The 26,378-nt window shown below is 37.8% G+C and overlaps 1 protein-coding gene across 50 annotated transcripts in view; it reads left to right on the top strand.

Annotated features, from left to right (window-relative positions):
- The window catches only part of TTN (titin), a 282,990-nt gene that overhangs the window by 57,683 nt on the left and 198,929 nt on the right, over positions 1 to 26,378 (top strand). For 46 of the 50 annotated variants that reach the window (NM_001329611.3, XM_054678800.2, XM_024354671.3 and 43 more), the window contains 23 exons: positions 10,151 to 12,931; positions 13,712 to 13,990; positions 16,025 to 16,588; positions 17,111 to 17,392; positions 17,493 to 17,771; positions 18,202 to 18,480; positions 18,577 to 18,855; positions 18,973 to 19,260; positions 19,376 to 19,654; positions 19,747 to 20,028; positions 20,123 to 20,401; positions 20,511 to 20,789; positions 20,891 to 21,169; positions 21,297 to 21,584; positions 21,718 to 21,996; positions 22,143 to 22,424; positions 22,522 to 22,800; positions 22,919 to 23,197; positions 23,310 to 23,588; positions 23,691 to 23,978; positions 24,225 to 24,503; positions 24,717 to 24,998; positions 26,042 to 26,320. In NM_001329611.3, the coding sequence (NP_001316540.3) occupies positions 10,151 to 12,931; positions 13,712 to 13,990; positions 16,025 to 16,588; positions 17,111 to 17,392; positions 17,493 to 17,771; positions 18,202 to 18,480; positions 18,577 to 18,855; positions 18,973 to 19,260; positions 19,376 to 19,654; positions 19,747 to 20,028; positions 20,123 to 20,401; positions 20,511 to 20,789; positions 20,891 to 21,169; positions 21,297 to 21,584; positions 21,718 to 21,996; positions 22,143 to 22,424; positions 22,522 to 22,800; positions 22,919 to 23,197; positions 23,310 to 23,588; positions 23,691 to 23,978; positions 24,225 to 24,503; positions 24,717 to 24,998; positions 26,042 to 26,320 (9,243 nt within the window). Of the gene's footprint in view, positions 1 to 39; positions 6,758 to 10,150; positions 12,932 to 13,711; positions 13,991 to 16,024; positions 16,589 to 17,110; positions 17,393 to 17,492; positions 17,772 to 18,201; positions 18,481 to 18,576; positions 18,856 to 18,972; positions 19,261 to 19,375; positions 19,655 to 19,746; positions 20,029 to 20,122; positions 20,402 to 20,510; positions 20,790 to 20,890; positions 21,170 to 21,296; positions 21,585 to 21,717; positions 21,997 to 22,142; positions 22,425 to 22,521; positions 22,801 to 22,918; positions 23,198 to 23,309; positions 23,589 to 23,690; positions 23,979 to 24,224; positions 24,504 to 24,716; positions 24,999 to 26,041; positions 26,321 to 26,378 lie in introns of those variants that run through there. The other 4 variants (XM_024354691.3, XM_024354685.3, XM_024354684.3 and 1 more) reach the window with 2 other exon arrangements.

Here is a 26,378-nt window from a genome sequence, read left to right as displayed (position 1 = left end):
CTATGGAAAATAGTAAAGGTTTTTTTTTTTTTTTTCCAGAATTATTCTCCGAGGGGGAATCTGAACATTCAGAAAGGGATACACGTGACGCCTTTTCAGATTCTGAAGACATAGACCACAACTCCATGGCTGCTAAAAGATATGCAAGTAGAATATCATCTACAAGCTCCTGGCCTGAATATTTTAAGCCTTCTTTTACCCAGAAACTTACATTTAAATATGTTTTAGAGGGTGAACCGGTTGTTTTTACATGTAGATTAATTGCCTGTCCAACTCCAGAAATGACTTGGTTTCATAACAATCGGCCCATCCCAACAGGTCTTCGTCGGATTATAAAAGCTGAGAGTGATTTACACCATCACTCTTCCAGCTTAGAGATTAAAAGGGTCCAAGACAGAGATTCTGGAAGTTATAGGTTACTAGCAATTAATAGTGAAGGGTCTGCTGAATCAACTGCATCATTGCTTGTTATCCAAAAAGGGCAAGATGAGAAATATTTAGAATTTCTGAAAAGAGCAGAACGGACACATGAAAATGTGGAGGCTTTAGTTGAAAGGGGAGAAGATAGGATAAAGGTTGACCTGAGGTTTACTGGCTCTCCCTTTAACAAAAAACAAGATGTGGAACAAAAGGGAATGATGAGAACTATACATTTTAAGACAATGAGTTCTGCCAAGAAAACAGATTACATGTATGATGAAGAATATTTAGAAAGTAAATCTGACATAAGAGGTTGGCTTAATGTAGGTGAAAGTTTCCTGGACAAGGAGACCAAAGTGAAGTTGCAACGTTTAAGGGAGGCTAGAAAAACGTTAATGGAGAAAAAGAAATTATCTCTTTTAGATACGTCTTCTGAAATAAGCTCAAGAACTTTGAGAAGTGAAGCTAGTGATAAAGATATTCTGTTCTCTAGAGAGGACATGAAAATCAGATCTATGTCTGATCTAGCTGAAAGTTATAAGGTAGATCATTCAGCTGAGAGTATTGTGCAAAATCCACATGCCCTTTCTAATCAAATGGATCAAAATATAGAATCTGAGGAACTTCCCACAAGCTTTCAAACTATTGTTGATGAAGAAATTTTCCAGACTGAAACAAGAATGAGCCAAGAAGCACTGGTAAAGGAAAGTCTACCAAAAGACCATTTATATGGTGAAATTCTAGTAAATGAAAATACCCAAGCAAGAGGACAGCTGGAAGAAATTATGGCCAATGCTACAATTGGAGAGTCATCCACATATATCACTAATGTATGTGAGAAGGAGGAAGTATATGAGACTCCTGAAAATGTGTCTCAAGCTATTACACCACATGCCAGCGAATCTTTTGGTACACTTGTAAATGTTGAAGAAAGTGAAGAAATAGCTAGTGAAAGAATAAAAAAGGATGATTTGAGAGAATTACAACTCTCTGCTTCTACACAAATTGATGAATTCAAAACCGAACAGATGGAAGAAAACATGAGATTTTTTGAAAATTCTTTTCGAAAACGCCCACAACGTTGCCCACCTTCACTTCTTCAAGAAATTGAATCTCAAGAAGTTTATGAAGGTGACAGTTGTAATTTCGTGTGTCATTTTCAAGGATATCCTCAACCTATAGTGACGTGGTATAACAATGACATGCCAATCCCACGTAATCAAAACTTTATCATTCATTCTTTGGAAAACTATTCAATATTAACTCTTTCATCTGTTCATCATCAGAATGAAGGTTCTATTACTTGTGTGCTATTTAACCAATATGGAACAGTAAAAACAACCAGTATGCTTAAAGTGAAAGCAAAACAAAAACATGATGTCAAAGCACATAAAGTCCCAGTGTTCCATGACTACTTGGATGAGGAAGAAGAGCTAGCATTGGCGTTTGACCAAGCAAAAGGCGCCCATCCATCTATGAGTCAAGAGGGCCAAACAAATCTTCATTTCTTAAAAACTAACCCACCAGTTCCTCCCTCTGGAGACACAGAATTGCTTTCCTTTCCTGTAGAAATTCAGGTAACAGCAGCTACTCCTATCCCAGAACAGGATAAAGAGTCTAAAGAAGTGTTTCAAACTGTGGAGCTGGAACCTAAAGCAATGCCTCAAGATCAAGTTACTCAATCACCAAAACACAGATTTGTATTTTTGTCTGATATTACTAATGAACCACCAAAAATGTTACAAGAAATGCCAAAGCATGCCAGGTGTAGAGAAGGGGATTCCATCATTCTTGAATGTTTAATATCTGGTGAGCCCCAGCCAGTTGTAACATGGTTTCAAAATGGAGTCCTTTTAAAGCAGAACCAGAAGTTTCAGTTTGAAGAAGTTAATTGTAGCCACCAATTATATATTAAGGATGTTAATTCTCAAGATTCTGGAAAATATAAATGTGTTGCTGAAAACAATTCAGGGGCAGTTGAAAGTGTTTCAGATCTAACAGTGGAGCCTGTCACTTATAGAGAAAATAGTCAATTCGAAAATATTGGTGAAATTTATGGAAAATATTCCAGAGATCAGCAACTGCAAGACCAGGGAGAATCTGTAAGGGCACATTTTTATGATTATCCGGCTGGTCCCTTTACTCCCTGGACAAATGTAAAAGAATATTCAGTAAGGGACTATTTTCAAAGCCTTGAGACTATTGAGCAAATAGACCAGAAAGAGCAGGTGCGTTGCATACCTTCTAGAGAAAAAATTCCCAGATTTGTGCATGGTGCTTCAAGAACCATAAAAATCAGCAAGCCCATCAGGGCTGAATTCATACAATGTCAGGCTGAAGGGAAAGAGAGACATGTAAGTGAAAAATCAAAGCTGCACCAAGCAGAGGGTACTGTTTATCCATTTGTTGATGATTTCAGTGATGTCACTATTAAGAAAGAAATAAGAAATAATTTTGGAAAACTTGGTAGATCAGAAAAGGAAAATGTACAAGAATGTGCCCAAAGTGACTATTTACCAAATATTCACTCTGAGAGAATTTCTGACAGTTACAATACAAAAGATTCATCTGCCATTGTATATGAAGAATCCCTTGGTGAAGAGATACACTACCCGGGGAAAAAGGTGAAGCATAGATTTATCGAATTTGAAAAATTACATGTAGAAAAAGGAGTTCTAGAAAAAAGACCTACCAGAATATCATTTGTTAATCCTCCTCAAAAGAAGATTGATGACAAAGCCTTTTCATTAAAGCAAAGAGAATCAAGATCAAGCAATCTAAATGCAAATATGTATCAGGCAGAGAAAATGTCTCCAAATACTGAATCAGATTCATCTAACATTGCAATAAATTTAAAGCTGCTTTCCTCTCAAACTCATAAAGAATTTGACGCACAAGAAAGGGAACAACAGGAAAAAATAAGTCTTATAGATAAACCTGCAATTTCTAAAAGAGCTGAACATGAATCACCTATTACATTTGACTTAAAGCAGTTTCACACTCAAATAAAACACACAGATGTGAAATTCCAAGAATTAGATAGTGGTCAACCAGAAGAAGCTTATTTTAAAATCCAACATCCTGCTGACACTGAGAACATTGTATTTGATCTAAAACATATGTATTCTCATATAGGAGATCCAGCTCTGGAGTTCCAAGGGCAAGAAACTAGGGAACAGCAGGAAATACATTATAAAGAAAAAATTCCTAGCCCTGAAACATTACAACCTGACACACAGAATATCTCTAAAGGTGTGCAAAATAATGTATTTGCCAGTCAAGAAATTTCTTCCAGTCAAGAGCTTTCAAATAGAACTATGGTGGAGAAAAGTAGTATTGATGAAAATTCCATTTCTTTTGAAAAAGAAGTCCGACATGTACAGGAACAAAACTTAGACATTTTAAAAACTGATCTTTCTCTTAAATCCTTTTCTGAAGAAATCTATAGTGAATCATGTGCCCTACTTCCAACCTCATCTGCAGATATAGAAGAAACTGATCTTTCTGAGAAAAGTTGTCCTCTAGAAAATGGAGGCAGAAGTTCCATCTCACATTTGAAAAAAGCAGCAAGTGAGGAAAAGCCTTTAGGGGTTGGTGAAGTGGAAGAAGAATGCACTCTAGAACCAGAGTTGGCAGCATTTCCAAAGCAGGATGGTGAGACACAGGAATACACAGATGCCGCTTTGGAAGACCACAGAGGTGATGTTCAGGAAGCTGACACACTCCATAGACAGCTCTCCCTGAGTCAGTGCTTCCCACTCTTGATGACTGAAGAACAACAGAATCCAGGTGAACAAATAAGTACAAACATTCATGCCTCTGGAGAAGAAAAATGTTATGAAGAAGTTCAAGTTCAGAATGAAGCTTCTTTCTCCACTTTAGAAGGAAAAATGATAGAAACTAGTTTTTCTCAAAATATTCCTAAATTAGATGAGGCACATACCACTGAGGCAGCAGAATCTGAGACCTCCCTAACACAATATTTACTTGCTGCTGGAAAGCGTGAGGTTCCTGAAACTAAAGATACCAGAGACCAGGCAAAGCTTGTCCAGAGTGAATCAATCACTTCAATGGAGGTGGAAGAAGTAACTTTCAACACTGTGTATGAATACTACAACCAGAAACAGGAATCACTAGGTCGTCCATTTTCTCCTGAGTCTGACATTTCCATTGGTGTGGGAAGTACAACCAGTGAAGAAATATCTGAGTTAGATCAGTTTTATACCCCACCATCATCTGTTGAATATTTTGAATCTCCAAAGTCCCCTGACTTATATTTTAATCCTTCAGATATAACTAAACAATCCTCAATACATTCAGGAGGTGAGACAGTTGAAAGATATTCCACACCTTTAGGGGAAGTTGCTGAAAGATATTCAACACCTTCCGAAGGTGAGGTAGGAGAAAGATACTCCACACCCCCAGGGGAGACACTAGAGAGATACTCCACACCTCCAGGAGAGACTCTAGAGAGATACTCCACACCCCCAGGAGAGACTCTAGAGAGATACTCCACACCCCCAGGAGAGACTCTAGAGAGATATTCCACACCCCCAGGAGAGACTCTAGAGAGATATTCCACACCCCCAGGAGAGACTCTAGAGAGATATTCTATTCCTACTGGAGGACCAAACCCCACTGGTACTTTTAAAACATATCCATCAAAAATAGAAAGGGAAGACGGTACACCAAATGAGCATTTCTATACACCTACAGAAGAGAGAGGTTCAGCTTATGAAATATGGCATTCCGATTCATTTGGTACACCCAATGAAGCCATTGAGCCAAAAGACAATGAAATGCCTCCATCTTTTATTGAACCTCTGACCAAAAGGAAGGTATATGAAAACACAACACTAGGCTTCATTGTTGAAGTTGAAGGTCTTCCAGTTCCTGGTGTGAAATGGTATCGAAATAAATCTTTACTAGAGCCAGATGAAAGAATCAAAATGGAAAGAGTGGGTAATGTGTGTTCACTGGAAATTTCTAACATTCAAAAAGGAGAAGGGGGAGAGTACATGTGTCATGCTGTAAACATCATAGGGGAAGCAAAGAGCTTTGCAAATGTAGACATAATGCGCCAGGAAGAAAGAGTGGTGGCACTACCACCTCCAGTAACACATCAGCATGTCATGGAGTTTGATTTGGAACACACCACATCATCAAGAACACCTTCTCCTCAAGAAATTGTCCTGGAAGTTGAATTAAGTGAAAAAGACGTTAAAGAATTTGAGAAGCAGGTGAAAATAGTGACAGTTCCCGAATTTACTCCTGACCATAAAAGTATGATTGTGAGTCTAGATGTTCTTCCATTTAATTTTGTAGATCCAAATATGGATTCAAGGGAGGGAGAAGACAAAGAACTAAAAATTGATTTAGAAGTATTTGAAATGCCTCCTCGCTTTATAATGCCTATTTGTGATTTTAAAATTCCAGAAAATTCAGATGCTGTATTCAAATGTTCAGTCATAGGGATCCCGACTCCCGAAGTTAAGTGGTATAAAGAATATATGTGTATTGAGCCAGATAATATTAAATACGTGATTAGCGAGGAGAAGGGAAGTCACACTCTTAAAATTCGAAATGTCTGTCTTTCTGATAGTGCAACATACAGGTGCAGAGCTGTGAATTGTGTAGGAGAGGCTATCTGTCGGGGATTCCTCACCATGGGAGATTCTGAAATATTTGCTATGATAGCAAAGAAAAGCAAAGTGACTTTAAGCAGTTTAATGGAAGAATTGGTCTTAAAGAGCAACTACACAGACAGTTTTTTTGAATTTCAGGTGGTGGAAGGGCCTCCCAGGTTTATCAAAGGTATTTCTGAGTGTTATGCACCAATAGGTACAGCAGCATATTTTCAGTGCTTAGTTCGTGGCTCTCCAAGACCCACGGTTTACTGGTACAAAGATGGAAAGTTAGTCCAAGGAAGAAGGTTCAGTGTTGAGGAAAGTGGCACAGGGTTCCACAACCTGTTTATAACAAGCTTAGTAAAGAGTGATGAAGGAGAGTATAGGTGTGTAGCTACAAACAAATCAGGAATGGCTGAGAGCTTTGCAGCACTCACCTTAACTTAAAATGTAATGTTTTAGTGCCTCAGTAATTATTAGCATTGATCTGAGTGCATATTTTCCAAATTATGTGGATCTAATAAACTTCCAAACAGGCCCACCATATTTGAATTCATTACCTTGGAGACCCCTAAAGAAATAATCTCTATGTAGAAATCTCATCTTTGTAATACATGTAAATATTTTGTTATCTGAACTGTGGAATCATCACTTGTGTCAATCATGCTGTGTAATACCAAACACAATTAAATCTCTCCTTGGCTACCTAATTGTTTGTACTTCTATTTACCCTCATGCCTCCTCCACAAAGTGTTTCAGTGGAATGGACTCTCTTTTAGCAGATAAACCATATATGCAAAAGTACAATGTAAAAGTGGAGACCATATCAGATGACCACGCAGACAAATTGGTAAGGGCAAATCTCTCTGCTCCCATTCTAAGTTATTTTTGGAATTTTAACCCCTTTGCATCCAAACTCATGTTTATTTACTTTGACTTAGAATAGGCAAAACAAACAACAAAAACCAGCTTCTCCCAATTGGCAACTAACTCTATAATCTGTTTGACATTTCAATCTTAATATATTAACTTCATCTCTTTTAAAAATATTTTCTTTATTAATATTCCTCTTCATAAGTGCTTTAATTCTCACTGGCTTCAAGAGACCAGTTGTGCTCTTTGTGGGCAGGGTTCACCTAGACATTTGCAGAATAAGCAAATAGATCTTTCCACTTTTGGAGATACCTTATTTTTCTCCATTTTTGAGATGACATCAAGTGTAAAATGCAGCAATAATTTAGTATTGGCCTGGGGAAAAAAGGGAAACTATCATATTGTGTTTACATATAGATTTTAAAACTGTATTCTGATTTCAGAATCTTTAAAATTTAAACAAAGGTGGGATATTTTTAGAATTGAGACAATATGGTAATTTGTATTTCAGATTATATATAAATAACAAGATAACAAGCTTTCCTATCAGTTTCACTGAATTTCATCTTTAAAACGAATATAGCTTAATAAGCATTCAATTTTTATTGTGATGTTTATGTTTCTAAAGTAACTCTTTAATTTTGTCTTTTAAAATTAAAATAACAGTAAATTAACATACTCCTTAATATCTTACTTATATACTAACGTGGACCCAAGTCTTCTCATATAAGACTCGACAAATATAAAAAATTCTGAAAATGAAGGGTAGGACCAAAAGACCTTAGAGGTGATCATTCAACAATACAATTCTGTGTTAAGCTAATAGTAATTATTCCTAATACAATTTAGAATAAACTTTAATTTTGTAACAAAGGACGAGAGAAATAATATTACAATGAAAGATAAATTTTATCTCCCTCCACCTCTTAAATTACTTATTGTTACTTAATGGCTACATTTGTCACCTGCATTTAGCAATATTTAAGTACCATTATCACATTTAAAATGCTAATTTTAATTAGAAATGTAAACACTTAATTTAAATTTAATTTTCAAAAGAATTCATATCCAATTATGTTTATTATGTTTCTTTCATCTATCAATCTTTATTCTCAACATGGGAATTCTCTAACAGCTATCCAAATGAAAGAAGCAATAGAGACAATGTACAGAAAATAGGCAGAGCAGCCAGGCCTCCCCTGCCTCCCTCACAAAAAAAATTTTGAATTATCTGTTTGACACACCATAACTCATCAGCATAGATACACTATTGTAGAACAATCATTCCTGTTCCAACCAGTGAGCACACAATATCTGTGATAATAATTATAGACATAATGTAATATATCACATCACAAATTCCTGAAATAAAACTAATTCTATAGATTAGGAACTTAGAGATTTATTCTGCACTTAGTCACATAATGGATGTTAAAATTAATGAGAAACTCAGATTGAGGCAAACATGACAAGCATGCTTTACTCAAACATCATACAGCACAGCAACAGTTCAAACCTTGTTTCTTAAAAAAAGAGAAAGAGAGAAATAGAAAAATGTTTTTATGTCCTACTGGATTTCAGGAAGAGCTGAAAAACACTCTTATTCATATAATAAAGAGGGCTTTGTTTGGTTTTGCTCATTAGAATTCTGTAATTCTGTTAGTTTCAAGTATGGTGAAGTTGAGTATACGCAGAATAACAGTGACTGAATAAAGAAAAGTAAGCCTTGGCTTACTTTAATTGTCATAGATAATGAAATGGAATTTTTTATTTTCTGACTCAATGGCACGTAACATAAAACCCCAAAATATTAATTTCTCTGATTCTGGATAAAGAATTTATTGTATTGCACATAGTTGAGTTTAGACAATTAATAGCTGCTACCACAACATGTAATTTTTTAAACTATGCCTTTCAAGTTTCAGCACATTTGAATTTCATTTACTATCCTTTTTATGGCTAATAATACCATGGCTTGAAGTAAAATATTTGAAAATAGTTCAACATAGTAGTGAGTAAGGGTATTTTAACTGTATTCACATTCATTCCCTTTACAGATATTTTGTGAGTTCAAGTGAAGGGAAAGGTAACGCGAATTATGTATTGTAGATTAAATGCGAAGTTAAGTGATCACCATTAATATGTAAAATTATCAATGGTTTTATGGTTTACTTAAAATAATAAATACCTGAATATGTATTCTGCATGCTATAGATGAGTTTCTCCAGTATTTTTACAGCCAGCAGACACTTGAATCCTGTCTTCTAATACTTATATGCTAGAACAGAAAGGAATTAAGGTGTAAGTCTATTTCATGTGATGCAAGTGAAGTCACCAAATAAAATCATAAAACTGCCTTTTGCTAAGGCAATAAAACTACTAATAACAGGCCTGTTCTACATAGCTAAGAGGTTTAATAAAAAATCGAATTCCTTGTTTAAAATTACATGTCTTTCATCCTGTCATCCAGGATACTGTTTAAAGAGTCTCTGTTATGCACTGCTTTGTTTCTTGCTCAGTGGTTCTGTATAGGTTTTCTTATACAATAAAATACAATGAACTTTTAATATTGGAGTTGTTTTCTCTTATTTTTGATTATCTTATTTTCTTGGCTAATGCCTTATTACAAAGGCTTTGTTCAAGTAATATGGTGATTTACATAGATGAAAGAAGGCCTGCATTTCTAGAAACTGAAAACAGTGGTTCTCTTACAAATCCAAATTAAACGTTTCCTGTAGCCTCTTATTTTTAATAATGACTTTAGAGGCCGTAATTAGAACATCAATGGTTTGTTTTGGAAATCATCAGTCTTTAACAAAGAAGATTATTCTTAAACTCAAGAAAACTCTAAATATAAATAACAATTCTGGATCTTTTTAGAAGTTGATTTAAATAATGCTGGATTATTATAACTAATTAGCAGTTTTTCAAACTTTAAAATTGGAATTATATCTCAAGAAAAACTCATGAGAGCATTTTTAAAACATGAACTCTATCACAGATGAAGTGGATCAAAAATTGCTTTTGTACAGTATCTATAATTTTGCATAATTTTATATGTTAAGCTAAGAAAAATTTAGAAATGTGCTTTTTGATACATTAATCTTGGAATAATCTAATCATTCCAGGAATAAAGCAGAAGGCCATCAACTGGTGTCTAATTCTTTGATTTCTATTTTTATATTAAATAAAATTTTGTAGTAAAATAATAATCATTTTTCCCCATACAGAGTTTTCTAGTTCTTTTCTGTCTGCCGAGGAAGAAGGACTTCATAGCGCCGAACTTCAATTATCTAAAATAAATGAAACACTTGAACTTTTGTCTGAATCTCCAGTTTACTCAACTAAATTTGATTCCGAAAAGGAAGGCACTGGCCCAATTTTCATCAAAGAAGTGTCAAATGCTGATATAAGCATGGGGGATGTGGCTACACTGTCTGTAACTGTCATTGGCATCCCCAAACCTAAAATTCAGTGGTTCTTTAATGGAGTGCTATTAACCCCTTCTGCTGACTACAAATTTGTTTTTGACGGTGATGATCATAGCCTGATCATTCTGTTCACCAAATTGGAGGATGAGGGAGAGTATACATGTATGGCCAGTAATGACTATGGAAAGACAATATGTAGTGCCTATCTAAAAATTAATTCCAAAGGAGAGGGTCACAAAGACACTGAAACAGAATCAGCAGTGGCAAAATCTCTGGAAAAGCTGGGAGGTCCTTGTCCTCCTCACTTCCTTAAGGAGTTAAAACCAATTCGCTGTGCTCAAGGGCTTCCTGCCATCTTTGAGTACACAGTGGTTGGAGAGCCTGCCCCTACTGTTACATGGTTCAAAGAAAACAAGCAGCTTTGCACCAGTGTTTATTACACTATCATTCATAACCCTGATGGCTCTGGAACTTTCATTGTCAATGACCCTCAGAGGGAAGACAATGGCCTCTATGTCTGTAAAGCAGAGAATATGTTGGGTGAGTCCACCTGTGCAGCAGAGCTGCTTGTGCTTCTGGAAGACACAGACATGACTGATACCCCCTGCAAAGCAAAGTCCACACCAGAGGCTCCTGAGGATTTTCCACAGACACCCTTAAAGGGTCCCGCAGTTGAAGCACTTGACTCAGAGCAGGAAATTGCAACGTTTGTAAAAGACACCATTTTGAAAGCTGCTTTAATTACAGAAGAAAACCAGCAACTATCTTATGAGCATATTGCTAAAGCCAATGAATTGAGCAGTCAGCTTCCTTTGGGAGCTCAGGAATTGCAATCCATTTTGGAGCAAGACAAGCTCACTCCTGAAAGCACCAGGGAATTTCTTTGCATCAATGGCAGTATTCACTTTCAGCCTCTCAAGGAACCATCTCCCAACCTACAGCTGCAGATTGTACAGTCCCAGAAAACCTTCTCCAAAGAAGGTATTCTAATGCCTGAAGAGCCTGAGACACAGGCAGTTCTATCAGATACCGAGAAAATCTTCCCAAGTGCCATGTCCATAGAACAAATTAATTCATTAACAGTTGAGCCTCTGAAAACTTTATTAGCTGAACCTGAAGGGAATTATCCACAGTCTTCAATAGAACCTCCAATGCATTCTTATCTAACCTCTGTGGCTGAGGAAGTACTTTCACCAAAAGAAAAGACAGTATCTGACACCAACAGAGAGCAAAGAGTGACTCTTCAAAAGCAAGAGGCACAAAGTGCGCTCATCTTGAGTCAGAGCTTAGCTGAGGGACACGTGGAGAGTCTCCAGAGTCCTGATGTCATGATCTCTCAGGTAAACTATGAGCCCCTAGTCCCTTCAGAACACTCATGCACAGAAGGAGGTAAAATTTTGATAGAAAGTGCAAATCCACTGGAAAATGCAGGGCAAGATTCTGCGGTCAGAATTGAGGAAGGCAAGTCCTTAAGATTTCCACTAGCACTTGAAGAAAAGCAGGTACTGCTCAAAGAAGAGCATTCTGACAACGTGGTGATGCCCCCAGACCAAATCATTGAGTCTAAAAGAGAGCCCGTGGCAATAAAGAAAGTGCAGGAGGTACAGGGAAGGGACGTTCTTTCTAAGGAAAGCTTGCTTTCTGGTATTCCAGAAGAGCAGAGATTAAACCTGAAAATTCAAATCCGCCGGGCTTTGCAAGCAGCCGTGGCCAGCGAGCAGCCAGGTCTTTTCTCTGAGTGGCTAAGAAACATTGAAAAGGTGGAGGTCGAGGCCGTAAACATCACCCAAGAGCCCAGACACATCATGTGCATGTACCTTGTTACTTCGGCAAAGTCTGTAACAGAAGAAGTAACCATAATTATTGAAGATGTTGATCCTCAAATGGCTAACCTGAAAATGGAACTTAGGGATGCTTTGTGTGCTATTATATATGAGGAAATAAACATCCTAACAGCTGAGGGTCCTAGAATTCAGCAAGGAGCCAAAACAAGTTTGCAAGAAGAAATGGATTCTTTTTCAGGTTCACAGAAGGTTGAACCCATTACTGAACCAGAAGTTGAATCTAAATATCTGATCTCAACTGAAGAGGTCAGTTATTTTAACGTGCAAAGTAGGGTTAAATATTTGGATGCCACACCTGTCACTAAAGGGGTTGCTTCAGCTGTTGTCTCTGACGAAAAACAAGATGAGAGTCTGAAACCATCAGAGGAAAAAGAGGAGTCTTCCTCTGAAAGTGGTACTGAGGAGGTTGCTACAGTAAAGATACAGGAAGCTGAGGGTGGCTTAATCAAAGAGGATGGCCCCATGATACATACACCTTTAGTGGACACTGTTTCTGAGGAAGGTGATATTGTACACCTCACAACATCCATAACAAATGCTAAAGAGGTGAATTGGTATTTTGAGAATAAACTGGTGCCTTCAGATGAAAAGTTCAAGTGTTTACAAGATCAAAATACATATACGCTAGTCATCGACAAAGTAAATACCGAAGACCGTCAAGGAGAGTATGTCTGTGAGGCCTTGAATGACAGCGGAAAAACAGCAACTTCAGCCAAACTCACTGTAGTAAAAAGAGGTTGGATTTTAAGGATAAAATAGATCAAATGCTAACATTCACTGGATTGTAATGATTTAGCTTGCATCACTTAAATTTTCACTTATCTGCCACTTCCAGAATGTAATTTATTTAGAGTAAGAACGAAATCACAGACATAATCATGGTTATGAACTCACCTTTTCCCTTACTGCCCTGTTGGGTGCTATGCTATCATATCCATGGTACTATTTATTTTAAAAATAAAACATGTTTTCATATGTTTCATAATACCAATAGATAAGCTTTTAGTTAATTTTCATATGAAGATAACTTTCATAATATGTAATAAAAAGTATCAGTGAACACCTAGCCACTCTGAAATCACTGGTCTCACCCTTAGATTTAAAATAACCATGATTAGTTGTCTGTTTCTTTTTTCTGTTTATTTTTTGCTGTCGTTTCACTTCATCACTTTATTTAGTATATCATGTTTCTTCACATTATTTTCAGTGTTCCCATTCAGCATGGTATATTTAAAGAATATATCATGTTGTTATGCATATAATCCAATAGCATCACATTTTTTCACAATTCACTGCAAAGCAATGATTGAATATGTTTTTTTTTAAAAAAGCTTATTGTCTTCTTTTGCCTTCAATGATGTTTCTCATTTTCCAGTCACTTGCCTTAAACTGCTGTAATCCATCTCACCAATTTCAACTGTTTTACTCCATTAACAGCAACAAAAGTTAGAAGAAAAAGAAAAATGTCATATGCCTGATAAGGAGGCATGTTAATGGACTCTACTTCCCTTTGCAGCTGCCCCAGTGATCAAGAGGAGAATCGAACCCCTGGAAGTAGCACTGGGCCACCTAGCCAAATTCACCTGTGAGATCCAAAGTGCTCCCAATGTCCGGTTCCAGTGGTTTAAAGCTGGCCGAGAAATTTATGAGAGTGACAAGTGTTCTATTCGATCTTCAAAGTATATCTCCAGCCTTGAAATCCTGAGAACCCAGGTGGTTGACTGCGGCGAGTATACATGCAAAGCTTCCAATGAGTATGGCAGTGTCAGCTGTACAGCCACACTAACTGTGACAGGTAAATGCCATACATTGGCACAGATGTTGTCACTTCATTGCATATTGTTGTCCTTTTTGCTTTCTGTACATGTGTGGGAAATGCTTGTATTACCAACTGGAGAGACCAACAACCAAGGCAGTAACATGGTAGGTAGGTACTGCAGAGCCTATATGGGATAAGAAATCATTATTTACAGTCACATTTCTACTACTGACCAAAGAAAAAATAATTTATTATTTGAGAACAAAGTTAAGTAATCAAATGAGCTCAGCTTGGCCCTTCATATAAAACATATCAGGACAGTTTGGTGCCACTAAAAAAAAATAATGTCTCAATGTATTTAAAAATTTTAAATCAAATAACCAATTAAGAACAGAATTACAAACTTAAAAAAGTCAGTGTCTAAGTCTAAAATTAAATCCTAATGTAAGACAGGGAGCTAGTATAGGACTGAAAACTAGGATTCTCTCTAGGCATTTTTACTAATTTAAAAATAAGACGGCTGGGCACGGTGGCTCACGCTTGTAATCCCAGCACTTTGGGAGGCCAAGGCAGGCGGATCACAAGGTCAGGAGATCGAGACCATCCTGGCTAACACAGTGAAACCCCATCTCTACTAAAAATATAAAAAATTAGCCAGGCGTGGTGTCACGCACCTGTAGTCCCAGCTACTTGGGAGGATGAGGCAGGAGAATTGCTTGAAGCCAGGAGGCAGAGGTTGCAGTAAGCCAGGATTGCACCACTGCTCTCCAGCCTGGGCAACATAGCGAGACTCCACCTAAAAAAAAAAAAAAAAAAAAGAAAGAAAGAAAATAAGACGACTACACAAATATCCTATTCCCAATTTTCTAATTGATACGTAGGGTGACTTTCAAATAGTTAACACTCATCAAATATTTGAATGCCTTCATTACCCAAAATATTAGTAGCAAGCTTTTCTTCCTTTCTTCCTACCTTTTTTCCTTCCTTCCTTCCTTCCTTCCTTCCTTCCTTCCCTCCCTCCTTCCCTCCCTCCTCTCTATCTTTCTTTCTTTCTTTTCTTTCTTTCCCTCTTCCCAAGAGAAAGTGTGAGTATGAACTGTGGTTTGAGAACAGGGGTAGAGGTGCAGTCAAGCCATACTTGGACTGTTGGGGAAGGCTGTCCCTTGGTCTTCTTTGTCAATGAGAATATCAAGGGGAAGGGCAAATGCAGCACATCTCTTGAATGTGAAAACGATGAGGTTCCCTATAGCTTCCTCTTCTCTACAATCCTTTTACGTGATCCTAAGAAAAACCCAGGCCCATGATGACCCAACCAGTGCTTTTCACTCGGGTCAAAATGTCTCCATAAAACCAAGTACATGATATTATTCATACTGACGCGTTTGGAAGTTTCTTTACTCAAATTAGGTCAATTTAGGAATGCGACTAATATTGAAGCTTCAGATAATAAGAGGAAAGGATAAGGAGGATGACTTAAAAAAATTAAAAAGAGAGGTTCTGAAAGTCTGGCTTCAAGATGCAGAATGGAAAGGGGAAGTTGCTGCTATTAAATATTTTTACAAGTTTGAGTTGGCCTAGAGGATGCATTCATAGTTAAGCCATATAAGAATTTCCAGGCAGTTGACATGAGGGTTAGAAAGACATTACAAAACTACTTCAATCTTCTTATCACTTAATATCCCTACTCTTCAGAAGAGTCAAATACATTTTCTTTATCTTCCTTACATAATCTTCTAATTTGCAGAATTAAAGTATCAGCTCAATAGCTTATCAAATAATTAAACAAGCAGCCACTAAAATGGACAAATCTTTAGCAATGTTACTTAATAAAGGAACGCTTGTCTTTTCTTTGATAGAGACAAGTAAAGTGATGTCTTGCTCCTTTATAAAGAACACTCTCATCCCTTTCCTTTGACAATCTTTTGTTCTTATTAACACATTACTCCATTTTAAATTATGGCTCACGTCTATCTAAAGACTTAACTCATCTTTTCTCTGTCTTGGAATATATAATTACAGCAAGTGCTTTGGTGGGGACTAAATGTAATGCTGGAAAAATTTCTTTTGCAGAGGCATATCCACCAACCTTTCTCTCCAGACCTAAGTCCCTTACAACTTTTGTGGGTAAGGCAGCCAAGTTCATCTGCACAGTGACAGGGACTCCTGTGATAGAAACCATTTGGCAGAAAGATGGTGCTGCACTCTCACCTTCACCTAACCGAAAGATTTCCGACGCAGAAAACAAACACGTTTTAGAACTCTCAAACCTTACCATTCAAGATAGAGGAGTTTATTCTTGTAAGGCTTCTAACAAGTTTGGAGCAGACATCTGCCAAGCAGAGTTGATCATCATTGATAAGCCACATTTCATTAAAGAATTAGAGCCTGTGCAGTCCGCTATCAATAAGAAGGTCCACCTTGAGTGCCAAGTAGATGAAGACAGAAAAGTCACAGTTACGTGGAGCAAAGATGGGCAAAAACTCCCCCCAGGGAAAGATTATAAGATCTGTTTTGAAGATAAAATAGCAACACTTGAGATTCCTTTGGCCAAACTGAAAGATTCAGGAACCTATGTCTGTACAGCTTCAAATGAGGCTGGAAGCAGCTCCTGCTCAGCCACAGTCACTGTCAGAGGTAAGAAACGTGTGAATGTATTTTCTAGTCCCTTCTCTGCAAGGAATCCTCAGTAGAAAAACTGTTGGCAAACAATTCAGTCAGTACACTTTGTTATTAAAATAATGTCATTCAGCAAACATTATGGTTTGGGAAAGTCCTGGCATTGTTTGATTTTATTTTTTTAATCCTCTTCAAAGTTCACTTAACTTTTGTTCTTTTAAATTGTCTGCTATTAACAAAGCTTGCTTAAAATTTCTTCTAAGAAAAAACTCCAAGTGTCTGAGCAATTCTTAACTATCTTCTTTTATAAAATTCTTCTTTGTGTAGGTAGTCTGTTTATTGTTGTTTTATTTTAAATCAAGAGACTGGGAAAGTGTCTTAGAACGATAGGAACCTATTAAATGCACCACAGCTTTTACAGAAATTTTGTGGAGATATTTTATGTGTGTTGGGTCTCTTTGTTGTATATGTCTACTTTTCTTTTGCGGAGTTTATGTTTCAGATATCTTCTCCTTTTTCTTTTTTGTAAACTTCATGTAGAGCCACCATCCTTCGTGAAGAAGGTGGATCCCTCTTATTTAATGCTCCCAGGTGAATCAGCACGCCTCCATTGCAAGCTGAAAGGCTCACCTGTGATCCAGGTTACTTGGTTTAAAAATAACAAAGAACTCAGTGAAAGTAACACAGTCCGAATGTATTTTGTCAATTCTGAGGCTATACTTGATATTACGGATGTAAAAGTTGAAGACAGTGGGAGTTACTCATGTGAAGCAGTGAATGACGTCGGCAGTGATAGCTGCAGTACTGAAATAGTTATCAAAGGTTTGTTTACTGAGTTTCCATCCAGTATTTTTCTGAGAAAAGATTTCCCTTTTAATTACTTATTACCCATTACTTACACAATGCTTTCATGCTTTTGTAGAACCTCCTTCTTTCATCAAAACTCTTGAGCCTGCAGACATAGTGAGAGGAACAAATGCTCTACTTCAGTGTGAAGTCTCAGGCACTGGACCATTTGAAATTAGCTGGTTCAAAGACAAGAAACAAATTCGAAGTAGTAAAAAATACAGATTGTTTTCTCAGAAGTCTCTTGTGTGTCTGGAGATCTTTTCGTTTAATAGTGCAGATGTTGGTGAATATGAATGTGTTGTTGCTAATGAAGTCGGCAAGTGCGGCTGCATGGCAACCCACTTACTCAAAGGTTAGTGCTTGAAAAACTAATGTCTCTTTAATAAATTGTCAAACTAGCTTTCTTACCCCATGGAAGAAAAACTGGTACTTTCTTCTCTTGTCCTATCCTTTAAATTTGTTTTGTCTTGGTTTGACCTGGGACCTTGGGAACAAAGTCAGTAACTTTCACCTGGTCTTTTTCCCGAGACTAGTGTAAATATCTATTATAACAAAAGGGAATAATAAGCCATTTTGTCAGCTGACAAACATGTATCATCTATGCCTCTGTCTCTTGGATGGAATTATAATTATTCTTAACTTTTATTTCTTCTTCTAATTAACACTATGAAATAGTAGTATTGGGAAAAGATAAATATAATCTTGAAAAAACTCTTAAATATAGATGGTGTTGAAAGTGTTTGGGAATTGATATGTTTTATATGCTCTCTTTCCTTAACTAGAACCTCCAACCTTTGTAAAGAAAGTAGATGATTTGATTGCACTAGCAGGACAAACCGTTACCCTGCAAGCTGCTGTGAGAGGGTCAGAGCCCATTTCTGTCACATGGATGAAAGGTCAAGAGGTCATCAGAGAAGACGGAAAAATCAAAATGAGCTTTTCCACTGGTGTTGCAGTCTTGATAATCCCTGATGTTCAGATTAGTTTTGGAGGCAAATACACGTGCCTGGCTGAAAATGAAGCTGGAAGCCAAACATCTGTTGGGGAATTAATAGTTAAAGGTTTGTGTAGGAACATTTAAACCTCAAATTGCTATTTAGAATTAAAGTGAAACCCTAACAAGCATTTAGGGTGCTAACTATTTCATACCATTGTAGAACCTGCCAAAATCATTGAGCGAGCAGAACTGATCCAGGTGACAGCAGGAGATCCCGCCACACTGGAGTACACAGTGGCAGGCACGCCAGAACTGAAGCCCAAATGGTACAAAGATGGGAGACCCTTGGTCGCCAGTAAAAAGTACCGAATAAGTTTTAAAAACAATGTTGCCCAGCTCAAATTTTATTCAGCTGAGCTGCACGACAGTGGCCAATACACATTTGAGATTTCCAATGAAGTGGGCAGCAGCTCCTGTGAGACTACATTTACTGTATTAGGTTAGTATTTTTAGAAAATGATGCTACATATGCATTTGAAACCCAACAAATGGCCTAAAGTCAATCACTGAGTACTCTTCTATATTGACCTTTTCTCCCTTCTTGTGCCACACACAGATCGAGACATTGCTCCATTTTTTACCAAACCCTTGCGCAACGTGGATAGTGTTGTTAATGGTACCTGCAGACTGGACTGCAAAATTGCAGGCTCCCTCCCCATGAGGGTGTCCTGGTTTAAGGATGGCAAAGAAATAGCTGCTTCTGACAGATACAGGATAGCATTTGTGGAAGGCACAGCCTCTTTGGAGATCATCAGAGTAGACATGAATGATGCAGGGAATTTCACTTGTCGAGCCACAAATTCCGTGGGAAGCAAAGACAGCAGTGGAGCCCTGATTGTGCAAGGTTGGCTGGAGACTTTGCATTTTATCCTTATTAAAGATTATGTTCAAATTAAGTCATCTTCCCTTAGATCAACCCTCTTAACTCTTTGAAATTCTTTCTTATACCCCTTCTTCAGAACCACCCAGTTTTGTAACTAAACCCGGCTCAAAGGATGTTCTGCCTGGCTCAGCAGTCTGCCTGAAGAGCACTTTCCAAGGATCTACTCCTCTCACAATCAGATGGTTTAAGGGCAACAAAGAGCTGGTTTCTGGTGGAAGCTGCTATATTACCAAAGAAGCTTTAGAGAGTTCCCTGGAACTCTATTTAGTAAAAACCTCTGATTCGGGCACATACACATGTAAAGTCAGCAATGTCGCTGGAGGGGTGGAATGCAGTGCAAACTTGTTTGTAAAAGGTTTGCATTGTTTTCTTGACATCTTTGTGCTAACCTTGTTATAAATTCTTTCCTCTTTCTCACATTTCTTAATAACTTCCTTCCTTCCACAGAACCTGCCACATTTGTTGAAAAGTTAGAGCCATCACAGCTGTTAAAGAAAGGAGATGCCACCCAGCTAGCCTGCAAAGTAACTGGTACCCCTCCAATTAAAATAATATGGTTTGCAAATGATAGAGAAATTAAGGAGAGCAGCAAACACAGAATGTCTTTTGTGGAGTCTACTGCAGTTCTAAGACTGACAGATGTTGGCATCGAAGACAGTGGTGAATATATGTGTGAGGCCCAAAATGAGGCTGGCAGTGACCACTGCAGTAGCATTGTAATAGTCAAAGGTTTGTGTTCACTTTGCCTCTTGTGTTGCCAAAGTTATGGCCCATGGCACAGACCCCTCCTCCCTTAATGCAAATCATTCCTTTTTTACTGTAGAGTCACCTTATTTTACCAAGGAATTTAAGCCAATTGAAGTCTTAAAGGAGTACGATGTCATGTTGCTCGCTGAGGTGGCAGGCACTCCTCCCTTTGAGATCACTTGGTTCAAAGATAACACAATCCTGCGAAGTGGTAGAAAGTATAAGACTTTCATTCAGGATCATCTGGTTAGCCTGCAGATCCTCAAGTTTGTAGCTGCAGATGCTGGCGAATACCAGTGTCGGGTGACCAATGAGGTGGGCAGCAGCATCTGCAGCGCCAGGGTGACTTTAAGAGGTTAGTGTTGGTTCCAGTGAGGGACTGGCTTTTCTGAAGAGTCAATTCTTTTTTTTAAGCCACTTTTGCTATAGGGATAATATTGATTGAGAATTCATTCTTCTGTTAGAACCCCCATCCTTCATAAAGAAGATCGAGAGTACCAGCTCCCTCCGGGGAGGCACAGCTGCCTTCCAGGCCACTCTGAAGGGCTCCTTGCCAATTACGGTGACTTGGCTAAAAGACAACGATGAAATCACTGAAGACGATAATATAAGAATGACCTTTGAGAACAATGTGGCCAGTTTGTACCTCAGTGGCATTGAAGTCAAGCATGATGGGAAATATGTCTGTCAGGCCAAAAATGATGCAGGAATACAAAGATGTTCTGCATTACTCTCAGTAAAAGGTTGGTTCAGAACGTTTGCCTTGGGTTTGAGGAAGAAATGCAGATGTAAGCCTTTCAGCAGGGTAATGCACAACCCACATCTATCCCTTTGTTTTCTACAGAACCTGCAACAATTACCGAGGAAGCTGTGTCTATAGATGTCACCCAAGGAGACCCAGCCACTTTGCAGGTTAAATTTTCAGGGACTAAGGAGATTACAGCCAAATGGTTTAAAGATGGCCAAGAACTGACCCTGGGCTCAAAATATAAAATCAGTGTCACTGATACAGTCTCAATACTGAAGATTATTTCTACAGAAAAGAAAGATAGTGGAGAATATACTTTCGAGGTCCAAAATGATGTTGGGAGGAGCAGCTGCAAGGCTAGAATTAATGTATTAGGTTGGTATTGTTCTTCTACAGAGAGGATTGGGCATTTCCATGCTCCTTCTTCCCTTAAAATTAAAAAAAAAAAAACAAATTAGTAGATTGACCTTTTTTTGTTGTTGTTTGCTTTTTCGTTGAATAGATCTTATCATACCTCCTTCATTCACCAAAAAGCTGAAGAAAATGGACAGCATTAAAGGTTCTTTCATTGATTTAGAATGTATAGTGGCTGGGTCACATCCCATAAGCATCCAGTGGTTCAAAGATGACCAAGAAATATCAGCTAGTGAAAAGTACAAATTCTCTTTTCATGACAATACTGCCTTCTTGGAAATCAGCCAGCTGGAAGGTACAGACAGTGGGACATACACTTGTTCTGCCACAAATAAGGCAGGGCACAACCAATGCAGTGGGCATCTGACAGTCAAAGGTTGGCAAATTTTATTTCCACTTATCAAGAACTTACAAAATATTTTTGTTTCATTTCTAAATTTTCACCTTTATTGCTAAGTTATAAAATAAAACTTCCTATTTTCTTTTGCTTCTTTTTTCTTTCACCTCAGAACCCCCTTACTTTGTGGAAAAGCCACAGTCACAAGATGTCAATCCCAACACAAGGGTACAGTTAAAGGCTCTTGTGGGTGGCACTGCACCCATGACAATAAAGTGGTTTAAAGATAACAAAGAGTTACATTCAGGAGCAGCCCGCTCAGTTTGGAAGGATGACACCTCTACCAGTCTAGAGCTCTTTGCAGCCAAAGCTACCGATTCTGGAACCTACATTTGCCAACTAAGCAATGATGTTGGCACAGCAACCAGTAAAGCCACTCTCTTTGTAAAAGGTCTGGTCTCTACATCTCCTCACTTTCTTGCTTGTCTAGATTTTCTTGCCTGGGGGTGGGCAGGGGGGGAACGCTTAAGACAGCAGTTTTGCCCAGTGACCTGTTTTTAAAAATATTCCACATCACAATTCTTTTTCCATCTTTAGAACCTCCTCAATTCATTAAGAAGCCCAGTCCAGTCTTAGTGCTGAGGAATGGACAGTCAACAACATTTGAGTGCCAAATAACAGGCACTCCTGAAATCCGAGTGTCTTGGTATCTAGACGGGAATGAAATAACAGCCATTCAGAAACATGGCATTTCCTTCATTGATGGTTTAGCCACTTTCCAGATTTCTGGTGCCAGGGTAGAAAATAGTGGGACTTATGTCTGTGAAGCTCGAAATGACGCAGGCACGGCGAGCTGCAGCATTGAACTCAAAGTGAAAGGTTCGTGAATGGAATCTATTCTCCATTTTGGCTGTGCTGCCTGATAAGTTTGGGGTCTTCCCTTGAGTAAGCTACTGTCTTCCTTTTGAATCTTTAGAACCCCCCACCTTTATCAGAGAGCTGAAGCCTGTGGAGGTAGTAAAATATAGTGACGTGGAGCTGGAGTGTGAAGTTACGGGAACACCTCCGTTTGAAGTCACTTGGCTGAAGAATAACAGGGAAATTCGAAGCAGCAAAAAATACACATTGACCGACAGAGTGTCTGTGTTTAACCTCCGTATAACCAAGTGTGACCCTTCAGACACTGGGGAATACCAGTGCATTGTATCCAATGAAGGCGGCAGCTGCTCATGCAGTACTAGAGTTGCCCTGAAAGGTCAGTTATACAAGAAGCAGCCTACCAAATAAAAATTGTGTAACGCTTTTAAATCTTATCTTTATGGGTAGGAGTTACAATATGTTTCTTCTTTTCACACTGTCTTATTTAATCACAGAACCACCATCGTTCATTAAGAAGATAGAAAATACCACTACTGTTTTGAAAAGTTCTGCCACCTTTCAGAGTACCGTGGCAGGTTCTCCTCCTATTTCTATAACCTGGCTAAAGGATGATCAGATTCTTGATGAAGATGATAATGTCTATATTTCATTTGTGGACAGTGTGGCCACACTTCAAATCAGAAGTGTGGATAATGGACACAGTGGGAGATATACCTGTCAAGCCAAGAATGAGTCAGGAGTTGAGAGGTGTTATGCTTTCCTTTTAGTACAAGGTTTGTAAGCTATTCTCTTTCAAAGATAGTCTATAGCGACAGTTTCATTAGCAGACATTATTTCTAGTGGAGTTACCAATGTAACTCATCCACATTTTCATTTTTACTACAGAACCAGCTCAAATCATAGAGAAAGCTAAATCAGTTGATGTTACGGAGAAAGATCCCATGACCTTGGAATGTGTTGTGGCTGGAACACCAGAACTCAAAGTGAAATGGCTTAAAGACGGGAAACAAATAGTTCCCAGTAGATACTTTTCAATGAGTTTTGAAAATAACGTGGCCAGTTTTAGAATTCAGTCAGTAATGAAGCAGGACAGCGGTCAGTACACTTTCAAGGTGGAAAATGACTTTGGAAGCAGTAGCTGTGATGCCTACTTAAGAGTGCTAGGTTTGTATCTTCACCCCAGTCAGCTTCCCTTATTTATAGTATGTCCTTTGTAAACAAATAGCAAGAGATTAATGGATGTGTTTTGCTGTTTGCATTGGACAGATCAAAATATTCCTCCATCATTCACCAAAAAATTAACCAAAATGGATAAAGTTCTGGGCTCTTCTATTCATATGGAGTGCAAGGTGTCTGGTTCACTTCCCATTAGTGCTCAGTGGTTTAAGGATGGAAAAGAAATATCTACAAGTGCAAAATACAGACTTGTGTGCCATGAGAGATCTGTGTCTCTGGAAGTTAATAATCTGGAATTAGAAGATACTGCAAATTACACATGCAAAGTGTCAAATGTAGCAGGAGATGATGCATGCAGTGGCATCTTAACTGTGAAAGGTTAGAATTTCTTTACCTCTTCTCGATTCTTCCTTGTGAATGCTTCTTAAATGTATCACTCTTGCCTTTGTATCCTTTAGAGCTAAAATCTCTATGATTCTGGTTCTTTAGACACATATTCATTGTGTTCAAGAAATATTCATCCATTGCCTCTTTCCAAGAGTGTTTTCTTAAATGTCCATAAAACTGTCACAATAATTCAACTGCAAGCAATTTAATTAAATATATCTCTCTTAAAATCTATAGAACCACCAAGCTTCCTAGTGAAACCTGGGCGACAGCAAGCCATACCTGATTCTACAGTGGAATTTAAGGCAATACTAAAAGGAACACCACCATTTAAAATAAAATGGTTTAAGGATGATGTGGAACTTGTCTCAGGTCCTAAATGTTTCATTGGCTTGGAAGGGTCGACTAGCTTCTTAAATCTCTACTCAGTGGATGCTTCTAAGACTGGACAGTATACTTGCCATGTTACCAATGATGTTGGTAGCGACTCTTGTACTACGATGTTGCTTGTGACAGGTGTGCAAATTTGATTCCTTTATGTTTCTGTCTGACTGTGTCTTTGGTTCTCTGTATTCAGTTACAATGTCTCTAAACAATCAAGAAAGTAGTATTCTTTCTAACATAGTAAACAGTATTTGCTCATGTTTTTCTCTTCCCTGTATACTATCTAATTTAACTATTGTTATTTATTTCTGTTCCCTCATACTCTCCTCTTTCCTGACTCTTTAGAACCACCAAAGTTTGTAAAGAAATTAGAAGCATCCAAAATTGTGAAAGCAGGTGACTCTTCACGACTTGAATGCAAGATAGCTGGATCCCCAGAAATCAGAGTTGTGTGGTTCCGAAATGAACATGAACTTCCAGCCAGTGATAAGTACAGAATGACTTTCATTGACTCAGTGGCCGTCATACAGATGAACAATCTCAGTACTGAGGACAGTGGAGATTTCATTTGTGAGGCTCAGAATCCCGCTGGCAGCACAAGCTGCAGTACCAAGGTTATAGTAAAAGGTAGACATCTTGTTCTTGTGTTTCTCATTAAATGAAAACCACCTTCTCCCCTGGGTATTATAGCTCTTTATTCATTTACTATCATTTTAGTTTCCATTTGAGATCATAGAATATTTTTCTGAGCTAGTATTATTTCCCTTTTTAGATGGTTTCCTTCTTGAATTTTGCTTACATGTAACTAGTCATTATGAAATATTTTTGTTATTCCAGTGTCATAATTCTGATTACCTCAACACATTTGCCAAACATCAAATGTGATGTTTCAAAACTGCACAAAAAAATGAAGTAGGCATTTTAAAATTAGTCTTTTGCTTTCAATCAACTTACAGATATATCATTCTCACTATAATCTATATCATTAATAACAAGCACTTTTACTATATCTATGCAAAGTGAAAGCAATACAGGTTTTAAACTTACGTTTAAAACAGGACAATGATATTTTTTCCTTCTCTCTCAAGGATCACTTCCTATCCTTTAAAAATTATATGACTATACCTTGGTACAAATAGTATCTGTATTTTTTTGCTGCAATTTTCCAGTGCTTTTTTTTTTTGTCACAAAGGCCAAGTTTGTCTTGTTTTAAGACAATTATTGCAGTAATCATTTGCTGAAATGGAAGACTTAGATCACGGATGTTGTGATGACTTCCAAGTGTCTGTTATAGAACATATACAAAAAAAATCATCCTTGAAATTAGAATTCCATACTTCATGCAAATCATTATTTATTGCTATACTTGCTTGTTTACAATTTTTGTATCAATCTTTGTAGCCTAAGATACATCAGTAAGGTGTAGTAGATAGAATGTTGAACTGTTCAGTAACGACATCTAGGATCTATCTGTGTTCTCTGCCCATCTAGCTGGTTATCTTGTGAAGGCAAATGGCTTCTGAGGCTGTTATCCCATGAGAGTGTTAGTGCTGGACTCTACTTACCCATTAGAATATCTTAAACCTTTCTTCCAATTTAAAGACAAATAAAAAATTTTCATTCTGTGAAATTCAGTAGCCCAATTCATGAGAAATTCTTGTTTTTTACAGAGCCACCTGTTTTTAGCAGCTTCCCTCCTATAGTAGAAACCCTTAAAAATGCTGAAGTCAGTCTTGAATGTGAACTTTCGGGAACACCACCGTTTGAGGTGGTATGGTACAAAGACAAGCGGCAACTCAGAAGCAGCAAGAAATACAAGATTGCATCCAAAAACTTCCACACAAGTATTCACATTCTCAATGTGGACACTTCAGACATCGGTGAATACCACTGCAAAGCACAGAATGAAGTGGGAAGTGATACTTGTGTTTGTACTGTAAAATTGAAAGGTAAATATAGTTCATCCACATGGCAGAAATGTCATAAATGTGCAAAATCCTATTTTTT

Source organism: Pan troglodytes, chromosome 13, assembly GCF_028858775.2.
Source record: "Pan troglodytes isolate AG18354 chromosome 13, NHGRI_mPanTro3-v2.0_pri, whole genome shotgun sequence".
In the NCBI taxonomy this organism is placed as follows: Eukaryota; Metazoa; Chordata; class Mammalia; order Primates; family Hominidae; genus Pan; species Pan troglodytes.
This window is presented reverse-complemented; position numbering and strand designations above follow the sequence as displayed.